Genomic DNA, 18,059 nt, shown 5'->3' with positions numbered 1-18,059 from the left:
ATAATTCCAAATTCTCATCTCTACTGATGATGCTTATATGGCTGGCACTTGTGATGCTTATATACGTAATGTTAGGTACATTACGATAGTGATAGTGTTAACTACATTCGTTAACTTAAAACTTAAGGTAGAGGGTCCTTTGTCTTAGAAGAGTTCACGCCAAACTTAGTCGGGGGTTATACTTTGTTTTCATGATCTCAAACTTAAATTAATATTTAGCTGAAATAAACTTCCTCAGTGATACTCATGCATTCAGAGAAGGAAGCTATAGTAACCTACGATGGCGCTTTTAGCACCAACAGCTGACTTTCCATAGGATGAATTAAACTGCATTTGGTTCAGAAAACGAAGTAGAAGAACAATGTATTTTCTTTAATAAAGAGCAACGGAATATTATACAAAATAATAAAGATACAATAAAATATTCTCTCTAGTAGCACATCAAGATACTTTAGTTGGAAGGAAAAAGTTTTCTAGTTCACTAGTTTGTTAAATGTACGCATATTTATAGGAAAAGACGCTGCAACTAATTCTGCTAGAATATACATATATTTTTTATATATTGATAAAAATTACCTATTTACCAATAGAAAATACCCGTAAAAGTCCTATTTCCAATCGAGCAATATCAAATTTTGGCATCGTAGAATCCTATAAAATAATTCATTGACGTATTCAACCACGTGTGTGCGGTCTTTGCATAATACCACATAATATTTTTAAATAATGTTTCGCGAATCGACCCGTAGTAGTAAAATAGGCATTTCTGTCAAAAGATGTTTCTTGGCACATGCTTGGCACAAATGAATTCTTTTCTAAAAGCTATAAAACAGTTACACCATTCTGGCCGAATAAATACGTCTACGTGCCAATTGATGAATTACCTTCTACATAATTTTTCATTTAATATCAAAGTTCATCACCCTTCCTCACATCAGATCTCCATGGAGCAAGATGAGCGCTAAGTCACTGAGTGGGAGGTCTCTGGTTCGATCTCTGGTAGGGAGAATTTGTCTATAAATATATAAATTATAAATTTTCTCCGGTCTGGCCTAATGGAGGCTTCGGCCGTGGCTAGTTGCCATCTCACAAACAAAGACGTGCAGCAAGGTGATTTGGCTTTCTGGTACAATGCCGGGGAGAAACCGTTTTAAGACATACGTTTAATTTAACTTTTAACAGGTTAGCACGCTACCATCTAAGACTGCATCATCACTTACCACCAGGTGGGGCTGTAGTTATAAGCTAACTTGTAGCGGAATTATAATTAAAATCATAATCATCATCACCACAATCATTATATCATAAGCGGAATTAAACTGCTGAGCATCTGATTTGATCACTTGGAGATCAACACTCATATTGACTTGACATTTAATTTATTAATGACCGCTACAAAATTACGGAGTACAAATAAATAAAACGAAATCTTTTATCTCCAGTTCATAGGTGTCGTAATAAATCTTAAAAGTTAGGTCTTTGATACTTTGTCTTAACGTTAAAAGCGTAATAAATCAGGTTTTATATTAAAATGATTATCTATATCATAAGGAAGCAATAGTTTTTTATTACATTATGGCAGTGTTTGTATGCTCATTTTATTAAGTTTTTTTTTAATTGAAGATTATGAAAGAGTTGTTAAGTTTTATTTAAATAAAAATTAAAATCCGTCTATGCGTCGACCTTCCTCTTTCTCAGAAAAATCAATAATTGTTTACATGTTACCGTAGCAACAAATACAAGTTGCATGTTGAGCAGTGTACGGTAATGGATTAAAATAATTTTGACTTAACCTTAAACAGATCAATAAAGGGAAGGTACGAGTAATTCAAGCGGATCACGCGATATGGCCGACTCTAAGGTAAGGTTAACGTTTTCCCCTTTCAACTTAATTAATGTGACTTACGTGACATGCGACTGGAGCTAGGTACGCGAGACCTACCAGACAGTACCTTCAGCTAAAAGTGAAATTAAACCTGAAACCCTTATCTGTATACGAATAAAGACTGTTGTTGTAAATAATCGATGTAACCCGTTGGGATTTGCGTGTAGGTGCGGTGAACTCCAATTTGTTTATTTCCACGAACCTTTTTAATGCGACTGTCACCCGCGCTGTGAATTTTTTACACATTGGCTTCATTTCATGAATAATTGTGTGGTACGAAATGTAGCTTTTGAAGCTCTGTTTTTACCATATCATACGATCGTAGTAGTACAGCTTTTTGCGACAGAGCTCGTCTGGGGAAGTAGTACCGCCGTGCTTATTTTTGTCGTCAACCAGCACTGCTGCGTTCCGCGGGGGTATTACGTATCTCACGACAGGCTTGCGACAGGCGTAAATCTTGCATTCACTGCTGTCAAACGTCACTCTTGTTTATTAATTGTATGGAAAAGTGACGTTTAGAGCAGTGATTGCAAGATTTGCGCCTGTCGCAAGCCTGTCGCGAGGTACGTAATCAACATGCCGGTCTGAAGGGCATTGTTGCCGATGTAATTACAGGCACACGAACCTTAACACCTATGCTTTGGGTTGATGGACACAGGGTAGCACTTTGTAGCACTTTGTTCCTTACTCGTCGTGCTATGTAGGCGATGAATTTCGACTTAGGTTCTATCAGGTGGTGCTTAGTCCGTCAATTAAACTTATAAAAATGAAAATGAGTAACTTGTGAATTTTCTGATAACTGCTCGGAGTCATTGATTTTCATAAATTCACTGCTATAAAATATATTTATTGCAGGCACCTAGTAAAAAAACCAGAGACAATAAAGAAATAGAGGCACAAAGAGAAACAGCATATAGCTCTAGCGAATCCAGCGGTACATATTTTTACCAGCTATTGATTTGAGATTAAGATTATTGTACAATTAATTATTTTTTATAGCTATTATTTCTCTTTTCTCTTATTATTTCTTGTAGCAGTAGAACATGTTTTTGAATCTTTCATTGATTAAATTAGTATCTCAACTTGACTTATTTTTATGTTTTACGCTTTGAGTCATGTCATATCAATACAAGAAGCTTCACAAAATCACACCCTTAAATATTAATGTTTCTCCAGTGAGCAATGAAGATGAGTCTCTTGGTCAAATAGGGCAAGGAGTAGCTACGGCATCTATTACTATAAACCGGGAGGAATATCTTCTGGCTTATAAGGATCTAATTTTAGATCGAAACCACGTACAAATAAGAAACAATTTACTTCACCGTCGCCTCGCTGAATATTATAAGTAAGTACTAAAAATGCAAGATGGTTGTCCATTAAAATAAGCAACAATTCGTGTATGACTTAATGTAGATTGGAATTGTAATAAAATAGGTAGAAGCTGAAAATTTGGAAAATAATGTATATATAAATATTGCTCTCCGATACCGATAGCCATTTTTAGGTGTATAATAATAAAATGTCTCCTTGGTTTGAAAAGATTGTACAATGTGCGCTCAAGAAAATATCATTTTTTTTTCATTAATCGGTCAATAGAATTATACAATTTTTTTTTACAAATTTTGCAAGAATGTTAACTTTTTGTGGAAATATTTTTATAGTTTCACCTTAGTAATAATTCAGGAATAAAAATTATACAAGGTAAACTTTTAAAATTACAGAAAAAGGAAACTGGAACACGTTTTAAAACCACTAGAAAATAATCCCCATTTGGAAGAAAAATATCAACAGAAGCTCTTTAGTTTCCAAGAGTTAAAGGAAAAGGAAGATCTTGAAATGGCTGACGTAAATATCAATCACTAAAAACTTTATTAAATTTTAAGTAAACACGAAATTTTTGCCAATGGATACTATTGATTGGTCAAAATTTACAAATACAAAATAATATTAAGCAAATTAAGTTAATAGTTCGGTTTGTGAGAAATATCGCATTGCGTGTCGCGGCGCAGTGCGGTTGCGGTTTCCATTTGAACAATTGCTGACCTTTCATACAGCTGAAAAAATATTCGAGTTGGTACTTAATTTGATGCGGCTGCTTCCAAATTTAAACTAGCTGTTGCCCGCTCTATTTGACGTGTTTATAACGGTTTGTTTTTTTTTACAACTTTCAACTAACTCTTTGGTTTGGAATACCCTTCCGAGTTCTGTACTTCCTAATTCTTACAACCTGGGTATCTTTTTAACAAGAGCAAAAAGGCATCTTCTAGGCAAGCGCGTCCCATCTTAGGCCACTTCTGCACTTTTCATCAGGTGAGATTGTGGTCCAGCTCTAGTCTATGTCACGATTATAGCTAAAAAAAACTGTTTGACAAAAAACGTCGATTGGTTGCTTAGTTAGGGCATATAGGTAGGAAACACAAGAAAAAACACTTTTGAATTTGTAATATTAGTTAGGTTAGGTTAGGACGGATCGATGACTTAAACTTACTTTCTGAAAATTGGATATTAAAAATTCACTGTTAACTTTATGCATCCAAATAAACCAATTTCAATGAATCAACTAAAGAAATAAAAAAATTTATGTGCAAATCATTAAAACCTTTACTATTAAAGTTCTTAATGTATACAATAGATAAAAGCAAAACTTAATACCGTTGAAGCTGAATATGCAGGTAAGCGGGAGCAAGCAGAGAACAATTTTGACGGTCTGCAAAACTATGAAAGAAGTACTGGGACAGGTCTTATATATTCTAAGAAGGGCAAACCGATTGCAGATAAGGTATGTAAATGCAATAAGGTATGCAGGATATAAATAAGATTTACTTATAGGTTTAATGAGGTTTATAAATAGGTTTTAAATGAATTATCTACTAGCTTTTGCCCGCGGCTTTCTCTGCGTTTTATAACTAACGCAGTTGTCAGTCTCCAGGATGCAAAGTTCTCTATGCAAATTTGACATCGTTTACAAAGATCTGAAATGAGAAGGTTAGGTTGTGAAGCCGACTAGGTACCAAAGACAATATTTATATATTACCTGGGAAGATTCATCACCATCATCATTATCAACCCGCAACTGGGTATGGGTAGGAGACCAGATATACCCAGAAGTTGGTTGATTAGGATTGAAAAGGGTTTAGGCAGTAGTCAACTACGCTAGCCAAGCAAGAGATTGGTAGAGTTTGCACGCTTTTGAGAACTTTGTGGGAAACTGTCGGGCATGCAGGTTTTGTACTATGTTTCATTCACCGTTAAAAAAAAGTATCCTGTGTCATCTCCAGAATGCAAGCAATATGTATAATAAGTCAAATTGCATCACGAACAATGCAATGGTTGAGACGAACATAAATAACAAACAAAGATACATTTTCTTATTATTAGTGTAGAGACAGAAAATATTGACGCGATTAAAATTTCACTTTTTACCACGGATTTCACAAATTGTGTGGTTGTAATATTAATGATCATCTTAAGCGCCAAAGCGTACTGATACTTTTTTTTTATTGTAATGATTGACGTTCAAGTAGATGGCCCACTTGATGGTAAATGAAAACCAGGCTATAAACAAGCAACACAGGGCATAAAATAATACATCTTACAAACTACCGTCCTTCGTCTATCAATCTGAGGTGTGGACAATTACACCTTTTTTAATTACACCGCTCCTTCAACCGGAACACAATAACTATAGAATAATATAAGAAATAAGAATAGCGGTAGTACGTTCCCAAGCGAAATCTGTCACAAAAAGCTCCACTAATACTAAAAACTCACAAATACCTGTCGACAAAATTATTTCAGACTGTTCAACGTTTCCTCACATTGCAAAGACGCAAAAGCGAACAAGCGTCAGCTCTTCGCCTGCGCTATATTAGAGCTAGAAACGCTGTCAACGAATTGGAAACTATTGTACGTAAATTGGAAATTATAGCTCCAGGGCTGAACGTTGCTCAGTATGAACAGCTGCACATCGATAATCAAAACTATTTATCCAAAATAGAAGGTAAATATCACTACCACGTAAGAATTATATTTATGGCAATGTAGTATAGTAACAACGATTTTTCATAGTTCCTTAGTCTGACATACAAGTTACTTATATTTTTATGCATCTGCCATTACATCCTTCTAATTTTAAATAAGGGCCATGTTGTTTAAATAAGGGCCGTCAGTTCCGCGAACTTCTCTCAGTCTTGCGGCAAGCGAAATTTTAGAATCTATTAATTTAAGCGATATTGCCAAAAGAAAAAAAATTAGTTAAAAATTAAGTACCACCAAACAAAGTGATTCTCAATGACAAAAAAACTATATGACTGGTACGTGAGTAGTATTTATGAAGGTTGAAGTATTTTGGAAATAGGTATTGCTAAATATGATAATATTTATATTGAATAAAGAATGGAAATAAGGAAAAAGGAATAAATTCATATGTAGGAGTAAAATCAATAGACAAATGTTGAGAAAAAACACTATTTTTAGCACTTTTAAATCTCTTTTTATTATTTAAACTAATTATAAAATTGTTTAAAAAAGTTCTGTCTTGGACGTCTGTGTGTCTGTATGTGCGGATCCCGTATCTTGTGGTCACGATAACGAGCGAAATACTTCACTTATCCAGTTGGTTTTTTTTTATAGGTTCAGTATTTTGAGGAATAGATGCCTATTACTTTTCACGGTATAATTAGATGTAGTTTCATTATTATTTACCAATAATCTCAATTTTATTGTAATGAATGAGATTATGAGGCGTGCACTTTTGGATTTTCCAACGATTTGTCATTATTATAAAACTCTAATTTGCATGCGCTATGACACTCACTTGGCCAGGGTTTTTTTTTTATAGGTTCAGTATTTTGAGGAATAGATGCCTATTACTTTTCACGGTATAATTAGATGTAGTTTAATTATTATTTACCAATAATCTCAATTTTATTGTAATGAATGAGATTATGAGGCATGCACTTTTGGATTTTCCAACGATTTGTCATTATTATAAAACTCTAATTTGCATGCGCTATGACACTCACTTGGCCAGCTATTCTGTTTTTCATAGAACCATGCATAACTAGTATTTCTTATTGAAATAGGTAATGCTTTTAGTTTTTTATTAAAGTAATAAATGATCGACCCTGCAAATGGTCCAGCTGTGTGTAAGTGGAAATCATCGCCAACAAACAAAATGAAACCTCGCAAGGCATGCAAGGAACACAACCAAAAAAATATGTGTCAGTAAATAATAAAATAAGCTTGACGGTAGTTCTTACCAGGACGAGCTCCACCACAAAAATCTCTACTTCTTTTTAACCAATAAAATATTAAAGCGACATATGGATAAGCAGAAGCACAAATATAATATTTAACGGTAAATTCCCCACGCATCAATATTCACTCCAATACCCACACGCTCATTGTTAAAGGATGCTTGACTTTTCTCATTTTATGTAAAGTGGGTGGTATTCAATAATTCAAATAACTTTACGACATCTTTATTGGACTCTGAAGCTATTGTTTACCTTTTTAGAACGCGAAGATGAACTTATAAAAAATAGGGCAAATTGTACTGAGCACAATCAAATGCTGGCGCATATAAGGGAGAAGATGCATCATACTGATGAGGTCATAGATTTTGCTGAATGTGATCTTGGTGATGCTGAAATTGAACTTCTACGTGCTAGGGAAGACTTGGGAAATATTAAGGTATTTTTATCGTCAATAACGAGAATTTTGATTACACGTTGTTATGATATCATCATGAAAGTCAGCAGCAAATAAGGTAAGAGTTGCTATATGCCGTCCTTAGAAGTACTTATTGTGCCACAATATTTATATAAAATTTAAAAAAAATCCTTACTAAGAGTAGAAAATAAAAAGGCGCAGGTATAAATTGGATAGCTCCTCAAAGCTATCCAATTTATACCTCCATTTTTAGCACTCTCCATTACGAAGTCCCTAGCACACAAAGGAATCTCACGTCTCTTTTTATTCTAAGAACTCAAAATATGTGCATGCAAACTAGGTTAGCTTTATTGGCGCCTCAGTAAAATTGCGTCAAAAGATCCCTCGAATCGTATATAATGAAAATGGAATAATTAAATACCTAAAAAAATATTGCTAACAATCGGATGTTGTTTAAGATATTAAAACAACGCCTATATTTATAGTAAAACATGCATGAATAACGTGCAACATTGCAAAATACACTTTGTATTTATTTTACGCTATCAGCAATCAACTGGGCCGATAACCACACTCGAAATGAGTATTTATTCTGCAAACATTGTGTGCATGGAAAATAAGTTTTAAGTGATACTATCCTCAATTTCTTACCTAATATTACATTAAAAATACTAGTTATTTATTAGTAATCTAAATAATTTATTAATACGATTAACTCATAAGTAGTTTTTAACTTTTGTAGGGTTCAGCATATACGAGTATCAACAGCGTCTCTTTGCCTGTGATTGAAGCAAGACAATCATTTGAGCATCTCTTAAAACTTGTGCTTAGTAAAATTTGTAATAATAAATTCCTAAACGGTATGTTGACTGCTTCGGCGTTTGTTTCAGTATTTTAAAACCATTCGGGAATTATTGGTTTTCTAGGGTTATAAAGTATCCTATGTCCGTCTTCAAGATAAAAGCAATTTCTACAAAAACTATTTTAAAGAGTATCGGTTTTCTCGTTGTTTTCTGGTATAAACTGTTACTTACTTCTTTTTTCTGTGCTGAATTTAACTAAGAACATCGCAGTAATTCAGCCAAACAAAGGCACAAATTAATATTATGGATTGAGAATAGCTAAATGAACAATTCTTCTTACCTTTCTGCATTCGAATCCAAAATGTCATTTGATTTTGAACTCAGTTTTCACTATCCTTTTTTTTAATGACAAATAAATTCGCAAAAGATTGTATGTAAATAGGATCTTAAAGCAATTAGGCCTTTATATGAATTAAATTACTCCATCTTTAATTAATTCATTTCCCTCGTATATTTTGCCTGCAACCAAGATAATCTTTTTTCATTTATTTAAGCAACTTTTACCACTAAAGTTAGAAGAATTCATTGCATTGTTTGTTGCATTTAGTTTTTTTTTGACATGATACAGCTCCTCCAGCACACGAATGAGATCTTAAATAACAGTATTATATATTACTTTAAGGATAATAGCCTCTTTCACATATTGGGGAAACATCAGATCGATAGATCGATCTTATATTAGAATTCGAGAGAAGACTGAATTGGAAAACAACTCAATTTAAAATTTAGTTTAAATTTGAGTCCTGTGCTGCAACCTTATATAATTATATCAATGTATCATTAAGATAATGCAAATTCAAAAAAACACCTTATGATAGAAGAATATAAATCTTGTACTATTAGTTAAAACACTCGAACTATTTTTTTTTTTATATAGGGCAGACGCGACAAGCTCCGTTGGTCTCTCGAAGCGGAACGAGTGAAAGCCGGGTTGCTCACCAGAAAGGATTTGTTGCGTGATTTCCAAGACGCCACCGACGAGGTATGCCATGCTTTAGGCCTATTATAGCAGCATTTTGTAATTTTCTGTTTTATTAAGCTTAGTCTAAGAGCTGGCTAGGTACGACAATAAACTTTTTCTAAATGTTCTTTTTTACCCAAAGACAAATTGACCGCTGAAGCAACACTTGCTTGGTTTTAGTACAAATGATATTTTAGGTTGGTTTATTAAAGTTTATATAACCCTAATCGTTACCAACCATTTATAGAAAATGGTATTAGAGGAAGAAAGAGAAGAATGAAAATAAATCGAGCCTCTTTTTTTCATGCATAAGTTCTATTAAAAATTTACTTTATGAGGAAGGATATAAACTTGTATAACAACTATGTTGGGATTAGATATATAGAAGTAGTTAATTTAAATTGCTAGACCATATTATTCTCGCTGTTTGTCGCTTGGTCTGCGATGTGTATTAAAATCTATCAAGTGATTTTGGAGCTACTAGAAATGTAATTGACAAAGATTAGCTTCATAGAAGCTAGTATAAATTGAACCATATCAAAAAAGTAATCTCTCGTCCTATTTCACTTTGCATAATGTTTCATACTTTTAATATTCTTTTCGTTTTGTTTTTACTATCCAGTCCAATCTTTTTCGTCATCACGCTATCTTTGTCACTGTCATTTGATGTGAAGGGTATACGAAAATGTTACCTACATTTTCTTAACCATTACGGAGTGGAACGAAAACGGTATTGTTACTATTTGATGTATATTAATGCAATAATATTTTATACAGGTTATCAAACTGAGAGAAAAGAAGAAAGAACTTGAGCAAGAAATTAGCGACACAACAAATAAATTACGCGATGCTAGACACAAAATGCAGCTTCACCCGCAATTATTAATTTAGTGTGTATTAAGAATTCAGCACAAGACACCTGCAATGTTTTTTCAAGTTTTTTTAATGAACTTATCTGTTATTTTGATTTGCAATCGAAAAACTTTTTTTTTATTTATTTTTTTATTATTTCACAGAGTAAATGATGCATGAAAATTAGTAAATATGAAATTAAGAAGAAACCTTTATTATTTTAACTTGATCATTTACTCTGTTTATGATAAACCATTAATAGAATAAAAGACTAGTTATTTCAATAGCTTTACAGTGTATTAAAATTTTAAAATAACAATCTGCTGCTCTGCAAATAATAGCAAATTTTCTAATATTACATATTGCCATTTTATTTTGGTGCTATAAATTAAAGTTGAATAAATGAAGCTGTAGTTTTACTTGCATAAATGCTAGTACGAGTATGATATCATTTTTCATAACTAACAGTTGCCCGTGACTTCATCCACGTACAAATAATGTTAAACAATTATTTTTCTCTGCCAATAATTTTCATCTAATATTTTATACCCTTCAGAGTAGTTTTAACTTCAACCTATTTATATGTAATAAGTAATTTAATGGCAAATTTTAATGGTCCTTTTTTTGAAGATAGGAATTTTAAACCATTTTCTGATACCAATTCATCCACTTAAATCAAACTCAAAACAAAAAAAAAACAGTTTTCAAATAAAAAAGGGCACAGTTATTATGTCAGTTAGAACATATCAAACAGAAAGACACATTTTAAAAACATTAGTTTAGACTATGCTTCTTCTTTGTCGTAACACTCTTGCCAGAGTGGTCGTGGTCATCACGGTGGGACATTGTTTGTGGCAGTTGTTACTCGCCTCACGATCATTCGCCACTTCTCCCTGTTTGCAGATAGTCTGGTACACTCATGCAAATGACTGAAGATTTGATTTGATCGGTCCATCGCATGGGTGACCTACCGCGTGCTCTAGTGCCTTCTATCTTGCCCTAGACTATGTATAGTATGAGCTCATCTAGCAGTTAATAGTAGAATGTTTATAATTTTACTGTATGTTTAATAATACGTAATAATAAAAAATAAGTAATTTCAAAATCACAGGGCGGCACTGCAGTTTTCTTTATTTGTATAGATTTATGTATACAGATAAATACACATATACAATTATACACATTATTCAATGTATTTCTGCACACAATTTTCTCGTTAATTCAATGTATTCTGGATCTGTTGATCTTTGTGTCAATTCTTCTTTGATGATTGGTCCGTGTTTCCACCCTGGTGGGTATCCCAAGTGTCGTACATCATCCCACCACTGCTGTTCCCCTTCTGTCCATATGCAGTATATGATGTTTGTAAGAACGAGAACTGCGAGGCACACCCAAAATGCTGTCCGCCATTGAACTAATGTTGACTGCAAATAAATTAAAGTTATAATACCTCGTAGGAAATCAATCAATTGCGTTACCCATAACACAGATAGGACGTGTTTGGTTTTTTAGAAGTCGGGTCGAATTTAAAAGCATTTGCTGCCTTTTTCTTAGAGTTAGTTTCACTTGAGAAATTGTGCTTTAGAGTGAAAATGAATGTTTGCAGAGTTTCCCTGATTTCTCCAAGATCCCTTTTATCAATCTTAGCTTCATGAAATTGAGAACAGATGGGTTTACCGTTTACCGATGTAGTTTACCGTTTCAAATAAAAAGAACGAACTGAGGTAACAAACATAAAAAATACAACCGAATTGATAACTTGACTATTATTTAATTCGTCAATGATTCAGATGGAGTCAAGTAAAAAGCTTAATCAGTACCTAAAAGGGGTGATATTTCATAAATTACCTTAACGCAGTCTGGACAACGAGAGATAAATAAGTAAGTAGGATAAACTTTACCAACTTGTGATACAAAAGCGAATAAAAACATTTTCATAAATCGTTTGATGTGTTTATTGGACTAATATACCCCGCAGTTCACGATAGTGCAATAAACGGAGGCAAATGAAATTCTTTGGCGTGACAAGCTCGAGTAACTCAGAGGCTCAGAGCCCCTATATACAAAATACACCTCGTCTTTTTTAGGATAAATTTGATTGTAACGTATTATAATTTGAAATGAATAGAGTTCATAATGTTTTATAGACTCCATTTTCATTGTTTAAGGTGCTGTATAAACAGAGGTTGTATTCAGCACAATAATAATAATAATAAATATTGTGCTGAATACAAGCAAATATTTAACATCAATATGTCACAACTTCCACTCCTAAGTAGAACATTGTCAGTGAAAAACACAAAAATATCAATTATAGAAAAAAAACATACTTTATTCAACTATTTTCCACACAGAACACCGTTTTGATCGTGAAACTGATAAAAGCACTGATCAAATCCGATGATCAACTGCTACTGCTTTGTCATAGCGACTAACGACGGTGTCCAGTTATAGTTACTCGACGCAGTTTCGTTTGAAAGTGACAAAAGTCACTACGTTGTTGAGGCGCCTCTTCGCACACAAATGTATTTTGTTACGGCTCAGAATCTATTAGGTAAACGTCACACGTTACTTATGTTATAACCACAGAATTATTAATGCATGCAGTGCATTGTGTCCAAAAACCGTGAAAACGCCCCGCGCGGGGCGTTTTTATCTCAATCTCACTTCACACCAGCGGAATGTTGCTATCTCATAAACTTTTTCGTGAACGTTTAGAACATTAGAGGTAAAATAATAACAGTCAACTGCTAAATAGAAGCCTAACCGCCTGTTCTAGAAACACTGTGGTTTTGGATGCTTCAATATTAGTCTTGTACATTGTTTCTGTATGTTCTTATTTCTGTGGTTATAACATAATGATGCACTTGTTGACACACACTTCACTACTAAAATCGACATCTCCGTGAGTTTATCCCAATAAACTTATTAAGTAGTAGTAAGTACTTATTAAGTATTAAGTTTGTTGATCTGAGACCGATGAATACCAAATAACTTTCAAACTTCCAAAGACGGGCGCCCATCCATTTAGTGACTTGGGTCAATGTTGCTTACCTACCTACCCATTGGCAATGTTTACGTCATCAAAGGATTCAATTAGCCGGTGACTAAAGCTCCAAGAGAAAAAACAGATATATTGTTCGCCCAAACCTCAGTCGTCTGTTTAAATATGTTTTAATACTATCTGTTTTTAATATCATAGGTTTGTATATTTTGCATTCCAGTAAGATAATAAAACTTTACATTTGATTTAGGTGAGGTAGGTGTGGACTATGTAGCAGTAAATATTGGATATTTTGTGGAATTCTATGATGTATTATGAAAATTTTGCTTAATTTTCTTGATAGTATAGCAGTACGCTTTGTGGCGTAATTTACACAGATAAAGCCGAAGGGCACATCTAGTTTTAGCAATATAAATCTTTATATTAGGTTGAGTTTTTTAATTATTATTATAATTTATGTTGTGAAATGTAAAATAATTATGTGATATTAATTCCTGGTGAACTTGTCTAGTGCATCTTGTTATCAATAAACAATAAATATGCTATTTTTTTTACTGTATGTAATCACAAGTTACACTTGTGGTTATATCTACCAAAACATTCTGAACGGCACTCTAGTGATTATATTAATTATTTTGTCATTGACAATAAATGGTTTGTAGGAGCGGAGTTTATATATATAGATATACTAACTGTTGCCCGCGACTTCGTCCTCTTTTGTTTTTGTTTTTCGAAAGACATTTGCCTCATAAATGTAGCAGCACTTTATGTATTTAGGATAGCTAAGCCTGGTGTAAAATCGTCAAACACTTTCGTCCCCTCTCCCGAGAGAACAGAGCTTAATTTCGAGATAAAAAGCATCCTATATTACTTCTAATACCTTCAGGAATATGTGTATAAAGTTTCGTGATGATCGGTTAAGTAGTTTTTGCATGAAAGCGTAACAAACAAACTTACATTCACATTTATAATATTAGTAGGGAAGTAGAGATAGGGATAACCATTAGGGATTTTGTATTATGTAGAACGATAAAAGAAAATGCATAGTTTATAGTTCACTTACATCAGGCGTTAGCAGTCCTATTAAATAAGGTGTAATAATGCCTGCTAATGTTGAAGTCGTATTTACGAACGAAGTTAAGGAACCTGCATAATTCGGCGCTAGATCTAACGTATTTATCTGGAACAATTTTTTTTTAATATTTTATACTGCATGTATTATTAGCTTGTTTATTTTATAACATAAAAAAAATCGACAAAACCACAAACACTTACAAATTGTAAATGTATTATAATTTACAATATTATAAGTAATATTTACCTTCATTCCACAATAAAATCCACCCATGAGTCCCATTGATAAAATAAAATAACTTATAGCGGCACTTCTATTGCAACCAGCGTATGATGCTAAAATAATGCATATTCCTGGTCCTGTAGTAGCTAAAATTAAAAGTGATAAAAAACATAACGCAAATATTTTATAAATTAAAAAAAAAGCATATAAAAAATTTTTGGCACCGACAGGATTTGAACCTGCGACTCTCTGGCAATCGCGGCCTGAGCGCTTTTTCCAATTAATATATATAATTACTCCAAGTGTAGGTAAAAACACTAATAAAAATTATAAAATTACAATGCAACTTAACGTTAAGAACAACAACAACAACAAAATATATATTAGAATGATCATAATTTTATATGAAAATTAAAACTCGTACCTACCTATAGTTGTATAGATAATTCGTCCGGTTTTAATACTATGCCAACCATTTTTAATGCAGCAATCACTGATCATACCGAAAATGAAGGAACAAATTGTCATCGCAATATAAGGCAATCCCGTAAGAATACCAGTGGTTGTTATATCAAATCTTAAAACATCGTGCGAATACTTTGGTAGATCCGATATCATAGTGTAGAGACCCCAGTCATGTCCCACCTATATGTAAATACATTGTTAATATCGAACACTTTGTTCAAGAAAATTATCTAACATGCTAAAATTTACTTACGTTGGCGGCAAGTAAAGCCCATGCTGGTGGTGATCTCAAAATTGCCTTCCAAGGCACTGAATCTTTCTTTATGTTACTTTTAGCTTTTGCAACACTTTTATTCAGATAATCTAATTCCTTCTTCGAAATGTATGGATGCGAGTTTGGGTCACTGAAGCACAAAATACTCTGAAATAAACCATAGCAAATAACAGTAGGTACGGAAAGCAAACAACAGCGAGACATATTATATAAAATTGATGAATTTCTTAATAACGAGGTTGCTTGGAAGCACCCGGCTCCGCTTTCATCTCTCATAAGATATATAAAATAATGTTAAAATGTAAAATGTAAATAGCTGATGTTGGAATAGAGCAACTGCTGAGTTTTTTTGCCTTCTGCATATTGGTAGAATCTGGCTTCCGAACTGGTGGAAGAGTCACTACAAGCAGTCAGACTTGATGTTTCAAAAGTGCTTATATTAGGCTTTTTTTTTTTTTAGTGATATTGCATTCGTAGTAGTATTTCCGAGTTTTCGCTGTTTCGCTTTTGAAAAACCTTAATGATCAGGGAAACTAAAGTTTTAAAGATATAATAAAAAAACTTACCCAAAATACGAACCATACCACACCGCAACCTCCAAAGAAATAAAATACATAAGCCCAGTCTCTACCGTTGGCTAATATGATACCAGACAATAATGGACCTAAAACGTTACCCATTTGACCACCTCCAAAAAGGATAGCCGACATAAGCGCTCTCTCTTGGATTGGTGCCCATCGTGCCATCAAGTTCATTAGACTAGGCATAGCCGGACCCTGTAAAGTGTATAAGTATTATTTTTAAAAATTTAATTCGGTTGTATTAAACCAATTCGATACAAATTTCCAGTAATGAGGCATAGTTTTACAAACCTCACTCATACCCTCAAGAACCCGCAGAATGAAGAGCCAAGTAACACCTCCAGTTCTAATGGTAAATGGAGTCATAAATGTAAACAAAGCAGTGCTTAGTAGTGCGATCCCCAAAACCCATTTGCCACCGTACCTTTCTGCCAAGAAACCTCCTAAAACTTGCGTTGTTACATATCCGTAGTAAAATCCACTTAAAAGAAATCCTTGTGTTTCTTCATTCCATTCGTAAATGGCATACTAAAAATGGACCGTCACTTAATTTATATTATTAAATATAAAGATTAGAAGTATATCAAAAAGATATTTTAATACATAGCTATACTAATAATTTTCGACTCTGTGAGTCATTAGGTTTGAATAAAATTGTTGACAAAGCATGAGAGGAGAATAGTGGCGAGCATAGAGGTATGCAGGTGATATTAAATAAAGAAAATCTCCATTACGAGTCATAAATAATTAATGGTAGGCTTTTAATAACTCTTACAATGTCTATCCTTACGTTTTTTATAACTCTGATCGCCACTGGTGAAGCATAATAGATTTAATGGTACTACCGGCTACTGGTGTAATACTCACTGGTCTTGTATTATTCTTAACAACAACACCGAGCACTTCATCACTAGGACACGCATTGGGGTCCAAATGATCTGTCAAAACCTTAGATCGATTTACCATTTGTGTAATTGCTATATTCAAACTCACACGCATTGTAAATGCATTGCTTATCCCGAGCAATCCTATGATAGCAAATACGTACCGCTGTGGAATCGGACAAGCTAGAATGAACGTAATAAAAGTTTAACATTGGCTTTTTCTTATATACAATAGTTTTTTTAAGTATTTTACCTAGCATTAACACTGTATTTTGATTTAAAATACCAATAAATATTATACTGGTTTTAAAAAAATGTATAACCGCTAGTGCGTGAAATTATTGAAAGTTGCACCTCATAAACGTCGGTGTGATGGCAGTAACCAGTGAGGTCATATCATTCAGTAATGGCATTAGATAGCTTATTTTACTGCTCTACCACCGTACACACTCGTACATTTTAATTTATTGTTTTAATAGATCGCATAACTAATAAAATACTTACAAGCACGCAGTATCCTCAAAAATATTCCTTCTTCTTTTAACGAATCTGCAACTATTTCAATAGGGAGAAGAGTATCAATTGGAACTACTTTATTTTCTTCCATAATTCTTCTTTAGTTTTACTAAATAATAAGATTTAATTCTTTCATACTATAACAATTTTTACTGGCAACTAGACATGCTTCTATGTATCTACTCAGTAACAAATATTTTCTATGTGTACCGAGACGTTCTTGATAATTATTATCATTATCGTTTATGTAATTATAAATTAATGTTTGTTTACTTGCCTGTCATTCAAATTAAGAAAACCTCTTATGTTCTGAGTAAGAAAACAGAGATAATGTGAAATTCGATAAGTGAATTCATTATTATTTGTTTTACAACTTCAGCTGCCACCAATCCTGTGTTTTTACTTTGAATATAACAACTATCATTAAACACCTGTTCATAACAGCTTGTAATCCCGTAAAGAGGCTCAAAATAAGGAGAGGGCACGACATCCTACAACACAACCAGCAAGCGTGCACTACTATCATAGTATAATTTATTTATGATTGTACTTCAGCCGTAAAGCGAATCTGCCTAATCCCGAATCTGAACAATCTGAAGAAACACGAAGAATCCTGATTCCTGATTTATACAACGTGTAACAGAATTGCGAAATAAAGTTGAAGGAGGCATAAGTATATTTCACACGGAATAACCCTGTAAAAATATTAAATCAAAGAAGCATAATATAATAAGTGTTTCCTTATGACAACCCTGTTAAAGATAAGAGACCGACACGCGCATAGTACCTACGCTACGCGACTTG

General features: G+C 33.4%; 2 protein-coding genes across 3 annotated transcripts; one reads left to right on the top strand and one right to left on the bottom strand.

Moving 5' to 3' along the window:
* The first annotated feature begins 1,787 nt into the window (after positions 1-1,787).
* On the top strand, positions 1,788-10,349 carry LOC120629447. Its single transcript, XM_039898390.1, has 9 exons — positions 1,788-1,861; positions 2,741-2,819; positions 3,062-3,230; positions 3,607-3,730; positions 4,518-4,664; positions 5,684-5,885; positions 7,404-7,579; positions 9,299-9,403; positions 10,160-10,349. The coding sequence occupies exons 1-9, from the start codon at positions 1,847-1,849 to the stop codon at positions 10,271-10,273; spliced, it is 1,131 nt and encodes a 376-aa protein (XP_039754324.1). The 5' UTR covers positions 1,788-1,846; the 3' UTR covers positions 10,274-10,349.
* Positions 10,350-11,328: 979 nt separating this feature from the next.
* On the bottom strand, positions 11,329-17,412 carry LOC120629639 (putative inorganic phosphate cotransporter). Of its 2 annotated transcripts, XM_039898634.1 has the most exons (10): positions 17,244-17,412; positions 16,723-16,922; positions 16,280-16,383; positions 16,147-16,201; positions 15,841-16,050; positions 15,254-15,421; positions 14,964-15,180; positions 14,560-14,681; positions 14,302-14,418; positions 11,329-11,658 (listed from the first exon to the last, which is right to left on the bottom strand). In XM_039898634.1, exons 1-10 carry the CDS (start codon positions 17,344-17,346, stop codon positions 11,422-11,424), a joined length of 1,533 nt encoding a protein of 510 aa, XP_039754568.1. In that variant the 5' UTR covers positions 17,347-17,412; the 3' UTR covers positions 11,329-11,421. The 2 variants fall into 2 exon arrangements, with proteins under 2 accessions (XP_039754568.1, XP_039754567.1); XM_039898633.1 differs by having other exon boundaries at positions 16,147-16,383.
* Between the last annotated feature and the right edge of the window lie 647 nt (positions 17,413-18,059).

Source organism: Pararge aegeria, chromosome 14 (assembly GCF_905163445.1).
Source record: "Pararge aegeria chromosome 14, ilParAegt1.1, whole genome shotgun sequence".
Taxonomy (NCBI): domain Eukaryota; kingdom Metazoa; phylum Arthropoda; class Insecta; order Lepidoptera; family Nymphalidae; genus Pararge; species Pararge aegeria.
Note: the sequence above shows the minus strand (reverse complement) of the source record. Positions and strands in the feature narration are given on the sequence as shown.